General features: G+C 41.8%; 1 protein-coding gene across 1 annotated transcript in view; it reads right to left on the bottom strand.

Annotated features, from left to right (window-relative positions):
- Positions 1-1,014: 1,014 nt before the first annotated feature.
- SUCLG2 (succinate-CoA ligase GDP-forming subunit beta) overlaps positions 1,015-19,014 on the bottom strand; it is a 272,885-nt gene continuing 254,885 nt past the window's right edge. Inside the window, exon 11 of the mRNA XM_005890960.2 lies at positions 1,015-2,105. Coding sequence (XP_005891022.2) covers positions 1,990-2,105 — 116 coding nt within the window. The 3' untranslated portion in view covers positions 1,015-1,989. The remainder of the gene's footprint in view (positions 2,106-19,014) is intronic.

Here is a 19,014-nt window from a genome sequence, read left to right as displayed (position 1 = left end):
GAAGGGGACATCAGACGGTCAGAAATACAGGACACACTGGAGTAGGTAATATATAGGCTTCAGATCCACACCACCAATTGTCCCCAATTCTCCTGTGTACCCTCCGTCTGTGTGGCTATGCCTTAACACATACCAGTAATTCACTCCATAAAAATACATGGAAACTGTACTGTGTTCAGCACCAGGGATACTATGCAAACCACATCAACTCAATACTTCGAGCTTCCAAGAAAATATAGCTTCCCACGTCTTTGAAAACAAAGGGCTCTTTGTTGTTATTTAACAAAATAGTCACACGAATGATTTCATTTCTTTACCCCCTCCTCCAAACTGTATTGATTAGAAATATCCATATACACAGCCAGATTAATACAAGCCTTAACAAAGGGTAAAGGATTCAAATATGTAGTTTTTGTCTAATTGATAGAAATACATTATTTCTTTTACAATACTGACTAGTAAAGCTATCAAAATCAAAACACACTTAAAAAGACACTGTTAATATTTTTCATGTACTGTGTAACAATTAATAAAGGATGTACAACCGATCTATAAAATGAGTTCTTCCTCCATGATAAACACAGATCTATAAAACAATGGTGCTTCTGTCCAGATATGAAGCTTTTGAGAACAACGTAAAACTGGTTAAAAAAAGTATGGTCTATGACACATTTGTACGTTGAGAGGAAAGCAGCTAATGTTGGAACCTGAGCCACATAAGTGGGAGGAGATTATGTCTGAATATTTCCTACAATGCTACGTGAACTAAGGCCATATTTTAACTGTCAGATATTTGTGGCACTTACCTGGGCTTTCAGGGTGTATAAAATTTTCACCCTTTGATTAAGTAATCTCCTAACAGATACAGTCACTGAAAAAGTTGAGTAGAACTGGGATAACCCTGGGACAACCCAAATTTTTTATCTCTGGCTATACTGCCTAAGACACTAGTATCTTAGTAAAAGAAAAAAAAATTGATGAGTAAAATAGATTAAAATGAGAAATACACAGATCTTAGAGTTTATAAAACAGAGGATTTTATTCAAATTTACATACAGATAAAAATTTACCAAAATTTTAACACAAACCTAAATCACATTCTTTCTCACCACAAAAATGGACACTATGCAAAAAAGCCACATTCTCTCAATTACATTTTCCCAGGTGGTAGATTCAGGGGGGAAATAGGAAGGGAGAAAAGACAGTGACACTCACAGCATAATTTGATTTCAGTGTTGTCTCATCTTGAAATGACTCAATCAGAGATTTCCATAAGAATCAATCTTCAGTTCTGATGTTAAAAGAGAAACTTCTACTCCAAAATCACAAATAAGGCTTCTGGCTTCATTTTTAGTATGAGGTAAACAGCATATTCAATATTAAGGCAAATGGTAGGATACATGTATGTGGTATTAATTATGAATCTTCCATTGTAAAATATATTTCATGGATTTTCTAAACATGTTGGAATTCAAAATAGTAAAAACTCTTGCAGTTTATAACAGCTACTTGTTTCAGTGTCTTAGCTGCACCTTTTTGATGGCAAATCTGTTCAATGTAATCTTGTCTGACTTTTTTTTTTTTTACAGCATGCATTTTTTTTTTTTAAACACAATACAAATGTTCACCAAAATGGCTGCAAATGAACCAGGGCCTGATCTCAAATGCTGTATACACACACACTGTTTGGCCTTGTAGACCGCTCCCCCAAATTGGCAAAACAATGGTGAGCTGACTCACTATGACAGAAAATTATGCGAATGCAGGTCATTAAATTAATAAAGGCTATAAGGGAAATTAAGCTGTCTAGATATCTTATTCAAAAAATACAGATTTAAATATTTTTAAACAAAAAACTTGAAATTCTTACTCTTCCCCTTTCCCACCCCACCTTTTTCCCCAATGGAATAACCATTTTCTTCACAGTGGTGAGAGAACCATCCCTTTTTATGGGTAAGTGCACTTCTTCCAAGGGATCAGGGCAAGGCATCACTTCTTAGCCACACTGGCAACAGCTTTCTTGGCTGCATCCTCCAGGTCGACAGCTGAAGTGATGGGGAGTCCGCTGTTACTGAGAATGTTCTGGGCCTCGTGGACGTTGGTTCCTGGAAGGGAGTGGGGGGATGTTGTACAGTCACTGAGATGGAACTGAAGGTGGTGGGTGCCCCAGGAAGTTTCATACAACCTGAAGTCGTGAGATGCCTGAGTCTCCTGTACATCCGTGCATGCTAAGTTGCTTTAGTCATGTCTGACTCTTTGTGACCCCATGGACTGTAGCCCACCACGCTCCTCTGTCCATGGGATTCTCCAGGCAAGAATACTGGAGTGGGTTGCCATGTCCTCCTCCAGGGGATCTTCTTGACTCAGGGATCAAACCTGCATCTCTTGCATCTCCTGCATTGGCAGATGGGTGCTTTACCACCTGGGAAGACCGCCTGATCTTCTAACACCATTTTATTACAACTCAGGTCATTTTTTATGATCCAGACCTGGCTATTCAGATATATTTAGATGACAAATTTATTTTTTTCCTCTTTTTAATTCAAATGCCTGGCATTAAAAAGATATTGTCTCTATTTTCTCTGGCATTAAAAAAACTGAAATAATGAGGTTTTTAGAAGATCATGAACAAAGATTAACAACCACTTGTTCAACTAGTTTGAAAGAGGAAAATCTTCTGAAATAGACGTATCTTTTGATTGGATAGTCTGAATATGGAATATAAAGAAGAAAACCTTGTGCACACAAAAATGAGCAAGAGAATGGTAAGTCAGGGTGTTAGAATGATATGGAGTATGGCAGTAACACAGGAAGATGCTCAGGATGAATCTACTTATAGCTTTTCACTAGGAAGAAAATTAAAAAACAGATTCTAATCAATATCACAGACAGGAAAGATGATGTGACAAAATCTGTATCAAGTGATAGTCCAGCTACAAAAAAAGATGAAAGGATTTTCAAGAGACTAATGGACATTTTTTTCCTGATAAAAGCTAAAATTGCTGCTGGTAATCCACACACTCAAGTGAATTTAATGTAGTTTTGGCTCATTCCAGAAGTCCTTTGTCTTAATCTCTTGAAACAAAAGGTCTGAGTCATGAGCTAATCTGAGATCTGAAGTTAGAGAATCTGCTCACTGGCTCGAATCCACTGCCTGGAGACAGTGACAGTATTCAAAGTGTCCCTTTATGCTTCATCCTCATTCTACCTAACAAAAATGGCAGATGCCATGAAAATGAGCACTGTAACCTCTAATGACATCTCTTGGCCATTTCTGGTGGATCTGTAGCATATGCAGGCCAAACCACCCCACCTAATTGTGTTCTTCGGTGACTATTTAACATGCAAAACACCACTCCGTTCTTTTCAATGTGAATAAGCTCCTGGGAGAAATGTGATAAAATTTAAGTGTCTAATGAAATATCTCATCTTACATCATCTCCAGTGCTTTTATCTAGTTAGTAAGACAGAGCCTATTTATAAACAAAGACCTTGAAATATAGGCCTTGGAGGACCTCAGAGTACAAATAAAAAGGAGATGCTTGGTCAGCATGTTTCATACCAAAGGCAAAGGCAAGAATTAAGGAGGAACAATTGAGCCGAGAAGGCGGTATAGTACTGATTCTCCTGGCACGCTAGGTCCACCAAAGCAGTGTTGAAGGGGACACTGGACACTGTGTCCTTGGCTCAAGGCTGACTCGGGGCCGCCTTACACAGGAATCTGATGAATGGACTCCATGACAAACAAGAACTTAAAACATAGGGAAGTTGTTACTTAAAATCCCTAGACTCCCATTCTGACTCTGTCATGTATTAATTGTAGTTTTGGATAAATCATTTAAATCTTTTGAGCATCAACTTCTTTATCTTCAGACATAATACTGTGATCATTTTCCTCACAATGAATATTGATTAAGCATATGTCAGGTACAGTGCTAAGGGATTTACATGTGACCCATGAAAACTTTACAATGAATTTGGATAGGTCCAGTTGTACCTATTTCACAGACGAGATAACTGAGGCACAGAGAGGTTAAAAAACTTCTCTACAGTCACACGGGTTGAAAGAGGCAGAGATGGTACTTGAATCCTGTTCTAATTATGTCCTAAAGGCATACTAGTCTGTTTTCCTACCTTTAAAATGAGGAAAGTAATGCTGGTAGCATAGGTCGCCATGAGAACAAAATGAAATAATAGGTGTGAAAGCATTCTGTAAATGGCAGTCTCTGTGGCGGTCGTGGCTGGTTGTTTACCAAAGCTCCATGCTCCTCTGCTACAGCGGGGAGCTACTGTTGGGAAAGAGCTGCCAAAGAGGAACTGCAATTCCCAGGCCCTGTTCCAGGTGGGGGAGGGGGGTTGTGTGACTGAGTCCTGGTCAATACACTGTGAATAGCAATGAAACACATGCCCGTGAAGTTTCTTCCACTTTTACTCTCTGTATTCCCTCTGTTTTCCTTGTCTGCCTTCTGAAATGTTGCCAACCAGAAAAATATTAGATGGCAGCTTTTTTTCAGATGACAATGACTACCTTAAAATCCATGTTTGGGTAACTCTGCAGAGCCAAGCACCCAGCTCCTCACCCTCTCTGACTTCATATGAATCAGAACGAAACCCCTACTATATTGCCTCTGAACATATCTGTTGTTATAGGAGTGAGCATTACATTTTTATAAAAAATTCATTTATTTTCATTGAAGGATAATTTCTTTACAATATTGTGTTGATTTCTGCCATGCATCAACATGAATTAGCCATAGGTATACATATGTCACAAGCATTACTTTAATTAACACGCTATTGTGTTAAGTGTGGGTGGCAGCTTCTAAAATGGTTCTCAGATGACTGACTGAGACTTCTTGGTGTTCATGCCCCTTGAGTACAGGCTGGAGCAGTGGCCTGCCTCTAAAGGAGAAGAATATAGCAAAAGTGATGGAAGGTCACTTCTGAGACTAAGTCCATCACTGTGGTCTTGCTTCCTCTGATTTTCTGTTTGTTCACTCTAATGAAACCAACTGCCATGCTATGGGCTATGGGCTGCCCCATGGGGAAACTCACAATGCAAAGGACTCAGGGCAGCCTCTAGCCAGCAGGCACCAAGGAACTGAGGCGTTCATTCCAACAACCCATAAAGAGCTGCACCCCACCAACTGTGTGGGTGTGCCTACAGGCAACAAGCCCCGCTCCCGCCACCCCTGCGAGGCAAGCTGCAACAGAACCCCAGTCTTGGCCGACACAATGATTGGACTTGAGAGAGATCTTGAGCCAGAGGACGCAGCTGAGCCAGCCCTGGATTTCCCATCAAAGAAACTGTAAGATGGTCAATGTTATTTTGTGCTAAGCGGCAGCTAAATTTTGGGGCAATTTGTTTCACACTAGAACTTAACTAATGCAGATGAAAAGATTTACTATTTCATTAAGAACAACCTCAATGTGCATTTTGATTCATTTGGTAAAGATTCAGCCAAGGTCCCAGAGGCTGAAAAGTAGGACAGGGGATCAGACTGTGGCAGGTGTTGGTACCAAGCTAAGGGATTCCAACCTTAATCTGCAGGCTTATGTATAATAGTAGTGGTACAGTGTGAATCAGTCTTGACAGACACAGAATCGAATTGGTCTTTGGACTAGGAGGTCAATGAAAGTCAAAGATGGAAATTTTTATCTCCTTCAACAGAGATATGGACTTAGAACGCTCTCTCCAGCTGGGCTCCAATTCACCAGAGAAGAAAAATCTACATTATGCTACAAGAGACTCAGAATTCTCCCTCTTCCTTTCTCAACACACAGCTCCCCAGACTCCATGCATCACCCCAAGAGGCAGTCTTATCTGGCTGAACATCCCTCACCTTCTAATCTACTTCTCCTCGATATGACTCCTCTTGTGGGCACAGGTCTCACACACCTACAGGTCTACACAAAGCTCTGCGTATCTGGACTGAAAGAGTTCTGCTAGGAGTGGGGATAACAACAATAAAAGCATAGAGCAGCTTTCACTTCACACAGGTCACACACGGCTCTGGGGTTCTAAGTATATTTGCTCCCCTGTTCCTCAGTAGAACCCTGAGATAGCTGCTATTATCTTCCTTTTACAGAGGAGAGGACTGAGGCACAAATAAGTTAAAGGCTAGTCCAGTAAGTATGGCTAGTAATAGGAAGCAGTGGAATGAACATTCAAATAATGCTTGACACACCCATTCTGATACCTGAATAAGTCCTTCTTATGATTTTGTAAATATATGTCATCATCATCCTTATAACAACGACAAAAAATCTGGTTTACAAAGTCCTCCCACATTACTTTATTTGACCCTTACAAGGAACTTGTGAATTTGATGTTTCTAAATGAACCCGTGAGTTCAGTGTTTATAAATCAGTTCTTTTTCTTTTTTTTTTTAAGCCAAGAGTACTGGGGCTTAGTGACTGACTGGCAGAATTCAGTTTCAAAATCCTTTGCTTTCTGGACTCTATTTTGATTTCCCAGTGACTCCCGTTTGACATTTAAAACACAGAGCACTTTACCATGCATGAAATCATCAGAACCTCAGTGAGGCCATAAATTATTCAAGAACAAGGATCATGTACAACTAGGATGTCTGCTCTTTTGGCTAAACCTTCTGTCCCCACGGTCCCTGCTCTATGAGGGACCATGGCATATTCTCTACCCCAAGGCAGACCTTGACTGCTTCTAAGACACTGACTGCACCTGACCCAAGGGCGGTCCAAATACAGACCATGGTCATTAGTCCAATTAGATTTTCTCTATAGAGAATCTCAATGGGTGGTTTCCATGAAAGAGAAAGTAGTAGATGAAAAGGACTTCTAGTCATAAGTAGGCAGATGAGAGAAAGACAGTGCAAATACGTAGAGGGTGGAGAAGTCAAGTGAAGAGACCAAGGGCTGGAATGATGTTCCTGAGGTCTGCCTCCAACTCAGACCCTGCTCTTCCTGTGGGCCAGCTTTATTATGGCCCCCACCCACCGAGAGAAATGTTGGTTCACCTTCCTTTCCATGAGTATGCATGAATAGTGCATACTCCTGATATGCATTATACCTCCTGATAAATGGGTTGTTCTTCCTTATAACGAACTAGCCAGTTCCTGAATTAATACCCTTTTCAGCATCCAACTTAGCACCAGATATACCCAAGAGGGAAAATGGCTGACAGAGAAACCCATGAACCTGCAGACAAGCCTGCTATGCCCTCTACCCTGAGCTCTGCTGCCCTTTCTGCTTGGAGGACGCCATATGTCCGTGAACTATCTTTTTAAATGACATTTCTTTGGGGATGCTTTCTTGTCACCACATCTCAACCCCCAACCTAGAGTAGCGGATTGGAAAATGAGCTTCCCAAATACTTTGTACATCTAAAATCCCAGCACTATTAGGACTGCTTACTGACATTGCTCTTGTCCCCACTAAACATAGGCTTTGGAAGGGCTGCCATTGCTCAGGTTTGCTCACCGTGTACCTCTAGGCACAGTGTCCCCCACAAAGGATGTGTCTGTGCATGGACTGAATAACCATGGACAGGCTCATCCATAAAAAGTGAACTTCAGGCAGCAAGTGTGGGTGACTCCGCTTCTGAGCACCTTGCTGGCCAATAACTCTTTATATGAGGTTGAAATAAAAAATCCAAACGGCCTCAGGGAAAACGAAGAGGGTTGTTCATGAGCTTTCTGAGTCCTCAGATGCTTTCATTGACCCCTCTTTCTAAGAAGGGCCACATAGCAGCTGGCTGTGTTGAGTGTCCTTGAGGGAGGCTCCAAGCTGCTGCCACTTCTAGCTGTCCAGGCATATAAGGTCACTGTGCTCAAGGTTAACAACCAGAGGTGGTGGCCAGGGTAACAGAGTGGATAGGGCAGCTCCACACTAACACAGGGTCTTTCTCTCCATCCAGCTGCTCCGGCAGGGCCATATCAAAAGGCCTAATTTCTTCATAATTCCAGGATCCACTAAAGTGAATTTAATTATATTTGCAGTTACACTTCAATTACAGTCTTAATTATAAAGCACATACTAGGCATGCTCAGAGCCAAGCAGTTTTAGAAGAGAACCTCACAGTGAAATAGGAAGCTGAGGCACAGGACTATGAGGAGAAAGAGGAAATATACAGAGGGGCCTTGGTCAAATGAAAATCTGTCACACAAGGTGGGGGGGAGGGTTGGCATTAGAAACAGGTTAAAAAAGAGAGAAACACACACAGAACAGATGAGATGGAGGACGTGGCAGAGCCAGGGGCAGGAGAGTCAAAAAGAAAGAGAGAGAGAGAGAGACCGGAGGGAGAGACAGAGGGACAAGATAAACAGAGAGGGAGAAGAGGAAAGAGACCAAAAAACAAACAAACAAAAAAGGAGAATGAGAGACAGAATGGATGAAAGAGGAGACTAGAGATTGAGATGACTAAGAGAATGAAGGACAAAGAGAGATGAAGAGTCAAACAGAGAGAATGAGGGGGAAAGAAGTGAGGTTGCCAAGTTTCTTCCACAGCAGCCCTACCCTGACCCTGCCAGCATCTCCCTTTTAGCACCCTGGTCGATTTCTCCTTGGCTGGCAGGGCTAGGGACAGGCCAGGGAGAAACAAAGCCAGGGCAGGCCCTGCAGCCCAAGGCTTGGAGAGGAATTACAAATCACTTCCTCATTCTGGTTCTGAGAGCAGCTTGAAGGGGAAGTGGGGATGCAAAGAAGATGGTGAGAAAGAACAGCCATCTCTGAAAGGAGGTCACAGGAAATGCTGAGGGGAACGGAGGGAGCCTTTAACAAATGCTTGCTAGTCTGCAGATTCTTTTTGCTAATGACATCATATGAGTATTTCAGCTTAGTTTCTTCTTGATTCACCAAGTGGCTGACACCTACTCCACATTCCCTTCCCGTCCTTATTTCTAAATAGAAACCATCATGGCTGCTAAACTGTGACATGGAATCAAGAGTTCCAAACAGACTGTTTATGCCTATGCACATAATTACATTACAAAGAAAACTGATCTCTTTCCCACATTTAAATTGTGCTGCTGGCATTTTCTAATATTTATTAAAGGCTGGGTTTCTTTTTAATGAGGCTGCAGGACAATACTTTAAATAACCACCTGTACAGATACTGATCAACTCATGCTGGTTGAAGTTCAGGCACTTCTTAATATCTCCCTGTTGAAAGCCACTCAGCTAAATGGTTACCTACCACTGCAGGCTTTAAAAATAGCAATAGAGAGTCACAGGGGACTGAGTTTAAAATGAGATCTTGTTCTATTGGTAGAGATTATTATAAAAAGAACAGTAATTATTAAAATTAAAAAAAAAATTCCCATCTTTTCCACATGATTTACCACTTACTTCCTGCCACTGGGTGGAGTGAGAGAGCTGTATACAGAGATGCAAAGTTAATTTATCAAAATTTGTTCCTTGTTTTCACTACATGGGAGAGACGATAACAGTAATGGACTCTAATTACAGGGCTTTGTTCAAAAGGTGCAGCCCCTCCCCACCACTTAGGCCAGCTTTTTATCACAGGGCTGTGAAGAAAACTTCTCTTTAGTTTTAAAAGTATTATTTTAATAGGAATTCAGCTTTTTCTTAAAAAAAAAAGTTATTACAATTAATACAAGTTATTTTTAATACAATAGTTAGCACTTAGCATATATTAGGTATAATAAATGTTCGTTGGACACATCAGTAGAGGGGTTCATAAGTATCCTATTAGTTGAATCATCACAGCAACCCTAAAGTTGACATTGCTATTCCCCACTCTACAAACAAGGCAACTGAGGCACTGGGGCTTAGGAACTTGCCCAACTTCCCTCAGCAAATCCCAGGCTAGAACCTAGGTTTGTCTGACTATAAAACCACACGACAACCTCGCAGTCTTGGCCTTTTAGTGCTAGAACGAATCTCAGGGCTCCTTTAGGATCAGTCTCTTGTTCTCTCTAGAGGAAACTGAGGTCCAGAGATGTGAGATAATGTACCCAAACAACCAGCAAACCATGACAGGTCTGGTTCTCAGGCTGGTGCAATGGCCTGGGGGACAAACTCAGGCTGCTCCCTCTTTTTGTACCACCTGTGAGCTGAGAATAATTTTTACATTTTTTAATCAGTTGGGAAAAAATCAGAATATTTTGTGATACATGAAAATTACATGAAATTCAAATTTCAGTGCCCATAAATAAAGTTTCAGTGGAACACGGCCAAAGTGATTCATTTACAGATCGTCGATGGCTGCTTTTGTGCTCCAGTGGCAGAGCTGAGGACTTGTGACAGAAACAGCATGGCTCATAAATCCTAAAATACTTCGACCCCTGCTTTGAGTAATTGAGTCTTTTTTTCGTTTTCCCCAGGATATGAGAGGTCAGTGGAAACAAACCAAATTCTATAAAGCAAAAGCTTCCTCCTCAAATGTTCACTGTCCCTGTGCCCTTGATCCTCCTTCATTATTCTTCCGAGTGACAATCAGATAGAGGAGGTCCATTTTCTTGGTGACACGTAAATTTAGAAAGCTTATCACATCTCTTGTGTCTTGTGATTGTATTGTTGGAAATGGAATAATTCATTGAGGATCAGAAGCAAAGTTCCTGCTGCATCCGTGGCCCCTCATTCATCTAAGATGATGGGCATCTTACAGCTAGCACCTTGCAGGAGTCCATCCATATGGAATCACTAGAGTTGTACATAAAACCTCAGATAAAAATGAGAGCTGACAATCACTGAGACAGGGATCATTCTAGGTTATTTTAGAATTCATCTATTCCTTAGAATATCCCTGTGAGGCTGATATATTTTTATTCCCATTTCACAGATGAGGAAGCTGAGATTTAAACTTTGTTTTGGTACTGACTAGCTGAGCAGCCTGGGAAAGTCACTGTAGCTGGATGAGTATCTTACTGAATACTGTGTATCCCTCATGTTTTATAAAAATTGAAGATGACATAAGATAGCCTGTGGGGCTGTATCATACATACCTACTGGCTTCAATGATTTCTTCTCACTTGGTAAGGAAAAAAACAAATGCCCAGGCTGTGGGCATGAGTAGAATTCCTATGATGAAAGCCGGAGGTGGCAGGAAGCTGACTGCCAGATTCTTTATGTTTCCTTGAATGGTGTGTATGTGTTTATGATCACACAAGCAGGTTTAGGATCAGATCTAACATAATGGTTGAGGGCTTGTGACAGATGCCTATGTTCTTGCTCTCAACTGTATGAACTCTCAGACAAGTAACACAGATATTAATGTAAACCAAAGGCTCAGGAGCCTTAATGTTAAACTAGAATGGGAGGAGCCCTCTGGCAAGCAGGATACATTACAGTCTGCACCTGCTCAGGTAAGAATGTTCTAACCAAGAAGGAATGTTCCTTCACCCGAACATCTACCTGCATGTGGACTTCCCTTTCATGCCTTCCTTCAGTACACCTCATGGCTTTCAATCCCTGTATTGACATATTCTAACTTACAGTGATCGCAGGGGTTTTCACAGGTAATTATGGTGGTGTGAGACTTCTGTCTGATATGCTATCTTTGGGACCCCACTGCTGCCTAAGAAGTGACGTGACATGACTGCATCACTGCACATACTCTGAATGTACCTGGGAGAAATCTCTGAGTAGACATCACTGTTAATGTCTTCCTGAAAAGAGGTTAGATTTGGAGAGCTTAATATTGCCTGTCAAATGCTTTGTTGGATCTCAATGAAATCTTCCAAAGCTGAGGATAGAAAGAGATTTAGACATAGGTACCATAGGGAGTTTCCAGAGTTCTAGGTCTTGATGCTAGTCTCATCTCTACATCAAGCAACAAACTATGTCCCACCGTTTGCTTCTGCAAAATAAGATTTACTGTGGCATAACCATGCCCATTCTTTTCTGTATTGTCTGTGCTGCTTCAGCACCATGATGGCACAGCTGAGTCATTGTGACTCAGCTGTATGAACTCAGCTGTATGAATACATGGCTCACAAAGCCTAAAAAAAAATTCTGTTGTTTATAGAAAAAGTCTGCAGATCTTGTGCTACACAATCCAAATTTTTGGCCCTGTACCAGTCTCCTTTGGTGCTTCTCCAGCTTTAAGCTGCCGCTTCCTACTTCTGGTGCACAGGTTGTGATATTTCTAGGGATGAAGATCCCACCTATGATCTCTTTGAATCGACAATGGTCAGTACTTGGCTCAAGTGCCCTTACTCTCCTTACCCACATCAATAATGATCACAGAACTCTTTCTTGCTGACCGGGGCTACAGCCTTGGAATCTTCCTTGGCACAGCACTCCTGGCAGCTACTGCCAATAAATATATAGAAGGTGGCATGACATGAAAGCTATTTGTCATTCCTGTTCTAAAACATTCCATGAGAAAGTTAGTCTCTTGGCTTGGGCAGCTCTGCCTCTGGACATCCTCAAGGTGGTGCACTCTGGGACAGGCTTATAAACAGAGCATGCCTGTCACCTGTAAAACAGCACAGACTGAATCTGCTGTCTTTTCCCTCATAGCTATGCATTTTCTCTCTCTCCCTCTATGATGGCTGATAGAATACGACTTTCAAATGTTACATAAGGAACTGACTGGTCACAGAGAAAATACTCAGGGAGCAGATGATGGTACTGTGAGGTCATAAGTAGGACTCAGGATATGATAGTCCCCATTGCTCCTTATTAAAGTGCCCCATCCCCAGCTTCTGCTCAGGAAATCAACTTGTTTTTGAAGAGACGTCCACTGCCTAGACTGGGGTGGGCACTTGACCAAAAGGCAGTCCACTCCTAACGCAGACTAATGACCTGTGATGTACCTGACAGGGCATTTTCCTTCCACGCAGGGGGCAGTCATTGGCATAATATGCCCCATCTCTTCTCTGACTGACTCCACAGTGGCAGTGGAGGGCTGTATCTGGACAAATGTATGAAAGGAGAAAGCTGGCATGGATGCCCCAGCCCCATCCTCTGGCCTTCCTTCTGCCCTGATGCTCACAGTCAGCCCAGGTCAACCTCTGCCCCCCAGCATTCTGCCCTGGGGTAGGGGAGGGAGGCCCACCCAAGTCCAGCGGTACCCATGACTGGCTGTGGACAGCTGCCTAATTTGGGGGTTAGGCAGACTAATAGCTCACTTTTAGTATACAATAAGTTACCTACTTCCACTTCTCTATCAGGAATGAAGGTGATATTTTTCCTTTGTCCTTTTTCTTATTTCTCACAGTATCAGAACAGGGAAAAATCTGTTTGGTCCCCTCAAGATCCCAATAACATGGTCTGGCTGGATGGGCTATGGACAACAGGAGGAATGGTTATCATGGAAGCTTAAAAGATGGACAGTCTGTGGGATCTGGACTTCTAGAGAGCTGAGGAACCTGGCTGGCCCTAGTGAGAGGCTGAGGGGGTAGAGGCACCAAGAAAGAAAAAGAGGGAGTGAGAAGGTCAGAGTAGGGGGGTTTCCAAGTACATTGCCATTAAAACCTTACGCTAAACATCTGATTTACTGAGGTGGTCAGAGAATTTAAAGTTGTCACATCCATAAAATTGAAAAAAAAAAATGTTGCATAAAACAGAGGCCATCTTCCTTAAAGGAGCCCTAGTCCTGTAATTACACTGACTGCTTCCTTGAAGTGCAGGAGGCTTTCACTTGTGCAAGGCAGCAGGTGTCCAGCATGATCTAAAGTTCAGTTAGTTACACAAACTACCAAGGGGTAAAATGAGAGTTCAAATTGCCAAATACAGTAGACTCTTTGTCTGGAAACTTAAATATTAGATCACAAAAAGCTTTAACTAGCCTAATACTTTAGGTAGGTCCTGTGAGACTTGGTCTAAGGTTTGATAGTGGCAAAGTTTAAGCATTTAGAAGTGTTTATCGATTGAGACAATGAGAGGATTTAAGCCTTGTTGACAGAACAGGATTGTCTCCAATGGCTCGTTTTGTTTAACCTGGTGATGATGAATTAAACATGATGGAAGAGACACAGGGAGAAGATGCTAGCGATAAAAAGGAGGAGAGGAGACGGATGTCAACGTGAAGTGAAAATGGTCCCAGTGAAGAAGCACCCACAGGCGACACTGAAGGAGGGAGGAGACGAAGAGAGTGAGGCAGAAAGTCAGGTGAGGAATGGGGCGTGCAGAAAATGGAAATTGGAAGAGTAGGGACAGAAGAAAAATGAGAATCAAACAAGAGAGGAAGAGAGACATGCCCTGACAGAAAACATCAGAACCCTCATCCAGGAGCCGTGCTCCCAATGACAGCCACATGAGAACTGAAACGCGGCAAGAAGGGAAGATGTACTCGGGGAGGCTGGGGTGCAGGTGAGGACCAGACCCATCTCATCTTGCAGGGAGCAGGACTGAGAAAAGAAGAGAAGAAAACTTAGTAGAGAGCACAGTAGGAAAATGCAAGAAGGCAGAGGCCAGCAGTGCTATCAAACACAGAGCCAGACGCCAGTCCTGCTGGGCATCTGCACTTACTCTGCCCAGGATGGTGCCGCCACTCAGCTGGGCATCCCTTAGTCTCTGCAGTCTCAGAGTATAAGCAGCAAGCCTAGAGCACAAACCTTCGGAATGAAAACTTTTCCAAGCTAGTTGCTCATAGTCAATCTGCCATAGCTGACTTTCTGATGGGAGCCACAAAGACAATCACACTCTCTTCTCCAGGTCTCATATCCTAGCATAACTGAAGCCTTGATGAGTGGACGACTGCCAAGTAGATGGACACAGCTGAAGGCTCGGTGGCTGTCTCTTAATGCTTCAGTGCTCAGGGTTTCTTTTCCCCTTAAGCAGACCAAAGCACTGCACAACAATTTCCCTGTGTCCATGCTAAGAAGGACATTTGATGTGCATACCTCTGGCTGTGGGTCCAATCTGTCAGTATTTCAGGAAGGCTTATCAAGAAAGTGTTAATAAGAGAAACAGAAGACAAAGTTTCTGACTCAGGGATGTTTACATTCTCAATAACTTTAGAAAGTTTACGGAACATTAGTGAGATTGGAAGGATAAGAAGGGACATCACAAGGGATTCCTGTTTCTAAAGACATTTGGCAAAAGAAAAGTTAAGATGTTTATGTTGCTTAAACAAAATTTTGGTACTGAGTGGAAAAACTAAATTGAGATTTGGCTATGAGAAGCAGAATCCAATCTATAGATTGTCTAGACTCATTATTACTTCCTTATGAACTTAACTTTGAATTATAATGAACACCTGTGAGAAAAGTAAATTCTACTTCAGGCATATCTGAGACACAGAAGTTAGCTGCAGATTGAAGTGGGATAGTAAGAAAGAAAACTGAATTCTGAAAAAAAAAAAAAACTCCTCTGAAGGTTTTAGCAGATTCTGATCCAGCACCATAAAACTTCCCATGTGAAATACAGAGCCTTGGCTAAAACACATCTGCATGCTGAACACACCAAGTTGTCAATAAATGTCTGTACATTTCTCGGTAGGATCACAGGTTGGGCTAAACTAACCACCTAGGTAATTTCTGTGCCAAGTCTGTATACATTTCGAAAACGAAGGAAAAAATAAAACTCATTTCATTTGTTCTTTATTCATGTCAGGAACAGTGTCTATAAAAGCTAAACTCCCTGCAAAAGTGTGCTTGTTCAATTTACCCAAGAGTCTTTTAAATAAAAATAATCTTATATCTCAGTTGATAAAGTCTATTCTGATAAGGCAGGTAAATACATGCAATTATAAAGTCACCAAATTTTCAGAGAGTAATTCTTTCCTTATCCACTGGTAAAATAGCCTGTAATTATTATACAGCTGAGAACAAAGATTTGTCCACAAAATCCCACTAAATAAAGCCTGATTTGATTGAATAAAACTTTTCACATCTGGACATTTCTAATACACCATGTGTGGCAGCATCTTTAAAATGTGGACCCACAAACTGGTGAGACTTATGGCAAGGAACTCAGCTCTTCTGAATAGTCATGTAACAGCCAAGAGAGGCCACCTTCTTTGTTTATAGGAAATAGATACTGAGCTAGTAATGAATCACATCAGGCTTTCAAATTACCTCTTATGTGGATCATTAAAAACCTCACATTTGTTCAGACTCTACAGCTATGTGTCAAAGTATCTTCAGTTCAGTCAGTTGCTCAGTTGTGTCTGACCCTTTGAGAACCCATGAATCGTAGCACACAAGGCCTCCCTGTCCATCACCAACTCCCGGAGTTCACTCAGACTCACGTCCATCGAGTCAGTGATGCCATCCAGCCATCTCATCCTCTGTTGTCCCCTTCTCTTCCTGCCCCAATCCCTCCCAGCATCAGAGTCTTTTCCAATGAGTCAACTCTTCACATGAGGTGGCCAAAGTACTAGAGTTTCAGCTTCAGCATCATTCCCTCCAAAGAAATCCCAGGGCTGATCTCCTTCACAATGGACTGGTTGGATCTCCTTGCAGTCCAAGGGACTCTCAAGAGTCTTCTCCAACACCACAGTTCAAAAGCATCAATTCTTTGGCGCTCAGCTTTCTTCACAGTCCATACATGACCACAGGAAAAACCATAGCCTTGACTAGACGGACCTTTGTTGGCAAAGTAATGTCTCTGCTTTTCAATATGCTATCTAGGTTGGTCATAACTTTCCTCCAAGGAGTAAGCGTCTTTTAATTTCATGGCTGCAGTCACCATCTGCAGTGATTTTGGAGCCCCCAAAAATAAAGTCTGACACTGTTTCCACTGTTTCCCCATCTATTTCCCATGAAGTGGTGGGACCGGATGCCATGATCTTCGTTTTCTGAATGTTGAGCTTTAAGCCAACTTTTTCACTCTCCTCTTTCACCTTCATCAAGAGGCTTTTGAGTTCCTCTTCACTTTCTGCCATAAGGGTGGTGTCATCTGCATATCTGAGGTTACTGATATTTCTCCCGGCAATCTTGATTCCAGCTTGTGCTTCTTCCAGCCCAGCATTTCTCACAACGTACTCTGCATAGAAGTTAAATAAGGAGGGTGACAATATACAGCCTTGACATACTCCTTTTCCTATTTGGAACCAGTCTGTTGTTCCATGTCCAGTTCTACCTGTTGCTTCCTGACCTGCATACAGGCTTCTCAAGAGGCAGGTCAGGTGGTCTGGTATTCCCATCTCCTGAAGAATTTTCCACAGTTTATTGTGGTCCACACAGTCAAAGGCTTTGGCATAGTCAGTAAAGCAGAAATAGATGTTTTTCTGGAACTTTCTTCCTTTTTCCATGATCCAGTGGATGTTGGCAATTTGATCCCTGGTTCCTCTGCCTTTTCTAAAACCAGCTTGAACATCTGGAAGTTCACAGTTCATGTTTTGCTGAAGCCTGGCTTGGAGAATTTTGAGCATTACTTTACTAGCGTGTGAGATGAGTGCAATTGTGCGGTAGTTTGAGCATTCTTTGGCATTGCCTTTCTTTGGGATTAGAATGAAAATGACCTTTTCCAGTCCTGTGGCCACTGCTGAGTTTTCCAAATTTGCTGGCATATTGAGTGCAGCACTTTCACAGCATCATCTTTCAGGATTTGAAATAGCTCAACTGAAATTCCATCACCTCCAATAGCTTTGTTCATGGAGATTTCAAAGTATCTTAGAAAGAAGCTAATAAGGATTAGCAATATTTTTTTTATTATTGTAATTCAGACTCTGGTAAGGTTTTTCTATCACACTTCACTTTCATGTGTCATCGCTTGGTTTTTCATAATATGCTGGGATGGTGGACACCCATTTCTCATTTCACTTTTACTAACTAGGCAGACAATGGTGGGTGTTCTGAGAATGTGAACCAATTTTAGGACTAATACAAAAAACGTTATTTTTGAAGTTTATCTCAGCTAAAACAAAGTATGGTGTCAAGTTAAACAAAAACTATCAGTAGACTTGTTCAAAATGTTTCTGCTTCTTTGTACCACTTTGCCTTTCTCTGTCACCAGAGACAAAGAAAAGTTTGCTATGTTTAAAAAAACAGAAGGATCCAAATGATACTCTAAGGTTAGATAATACATAACTGAATACAGAGAGATTTGTGAGAGGTGCAGAATTTGTTTTAACCAACAGGAAAGCAAATGAAAACATTTATATTGAGTCTAAGAGAAATTCCTGAGAGGGCTCTGTCGTTAGCAACTTCTTCCCCACTAAAAGTACTGAGAACAAGACTTTTTTCGACCAAAGATTTGGGATTTTGATTGGTTTATCATTTTAACTGAGCTGTGCTATTGGGGAATAATTCCCAATGCCCTGAGTCCTGAGTATGGTTTACAGGGCCCTTCAAAATGGAGGTGACTTGTTCACTTGTCCGTCATACTTCTCTTTGGATCTTCCCCTGTACTACCACATCTCTGTCACCACACAGATTCCATCTGATATTACAGCTTCATCTCAAATAAAGGATGTTCAGTTCAGTTCAGTTCAGTTGCTCAGTCATGTCCAACTCTTTGTGACCCCATGGACTGCAGCATGCCAGGCCTCCCTGTCCATCACCAACTCCCAGAGTTTACTCAAACTCATGTCCATTGAGTCAGTGATGCCATTCAACCATCTCATCCTCTGTCATCCCTTTCTCCTCCCACCTTCAATCATTCCCAGCATCAGGGTCTTTTCAAATGAGTCAGTTCTTCACATCAGGTGGCCAAAGTATTGGAGTTTCAGCTTCAGCATCAGTCCCTCCAATGATATTCAGGACTGATTTCCTTTAGAATGGACTGGTTGGATCTCCTTGCTGTCTAATGGACTCTCAAGATTCTTCTCCAAGCACCAATTCTTTGACGTTCAGCTTTCTTTATAGTCCAACTCTCACATCCGAACATGACTACTAGAAAACCATAGCTTTTAGTAGACGGACCTTTGTTGGCAAAGTAATGTCTCTGCTTTTTAATATGCTGTCTAGGTTGGTCATAACTTTTCGTCCAAGGAGCAAGCATCTTTTAATTTCTTGGCTCTAATCACCACGTGCAGTAATTCTGGAGCCCCCCAAAATAAAGTCTCTGTTTCCACTGTTTCCCTATCTATTTGCCATGAAGTGATGGGACCGGATGCCATGATCTTAGTTTTCTGAATGTTGAGTTTTAAGCCAGCTTTTTCACTCTCCTCTTTCAATTTCA

This window comes from Bos mutus, chromosome 22 (assembly GCF_027580195.1).
Source record: "Bos mutus isolate GX-2022 chromosome 22, NWIPB_WYAK_1.1, whole genome shotgun sequence".
NCBI lineage: Eukaryota > Metazoa > Chordata > Mammalia > Artiodactyla > Bovidae > Bos > Bos mutus.
This window is presented reverse-complemented; position numbering and strand designations above follow the sequence as displayed.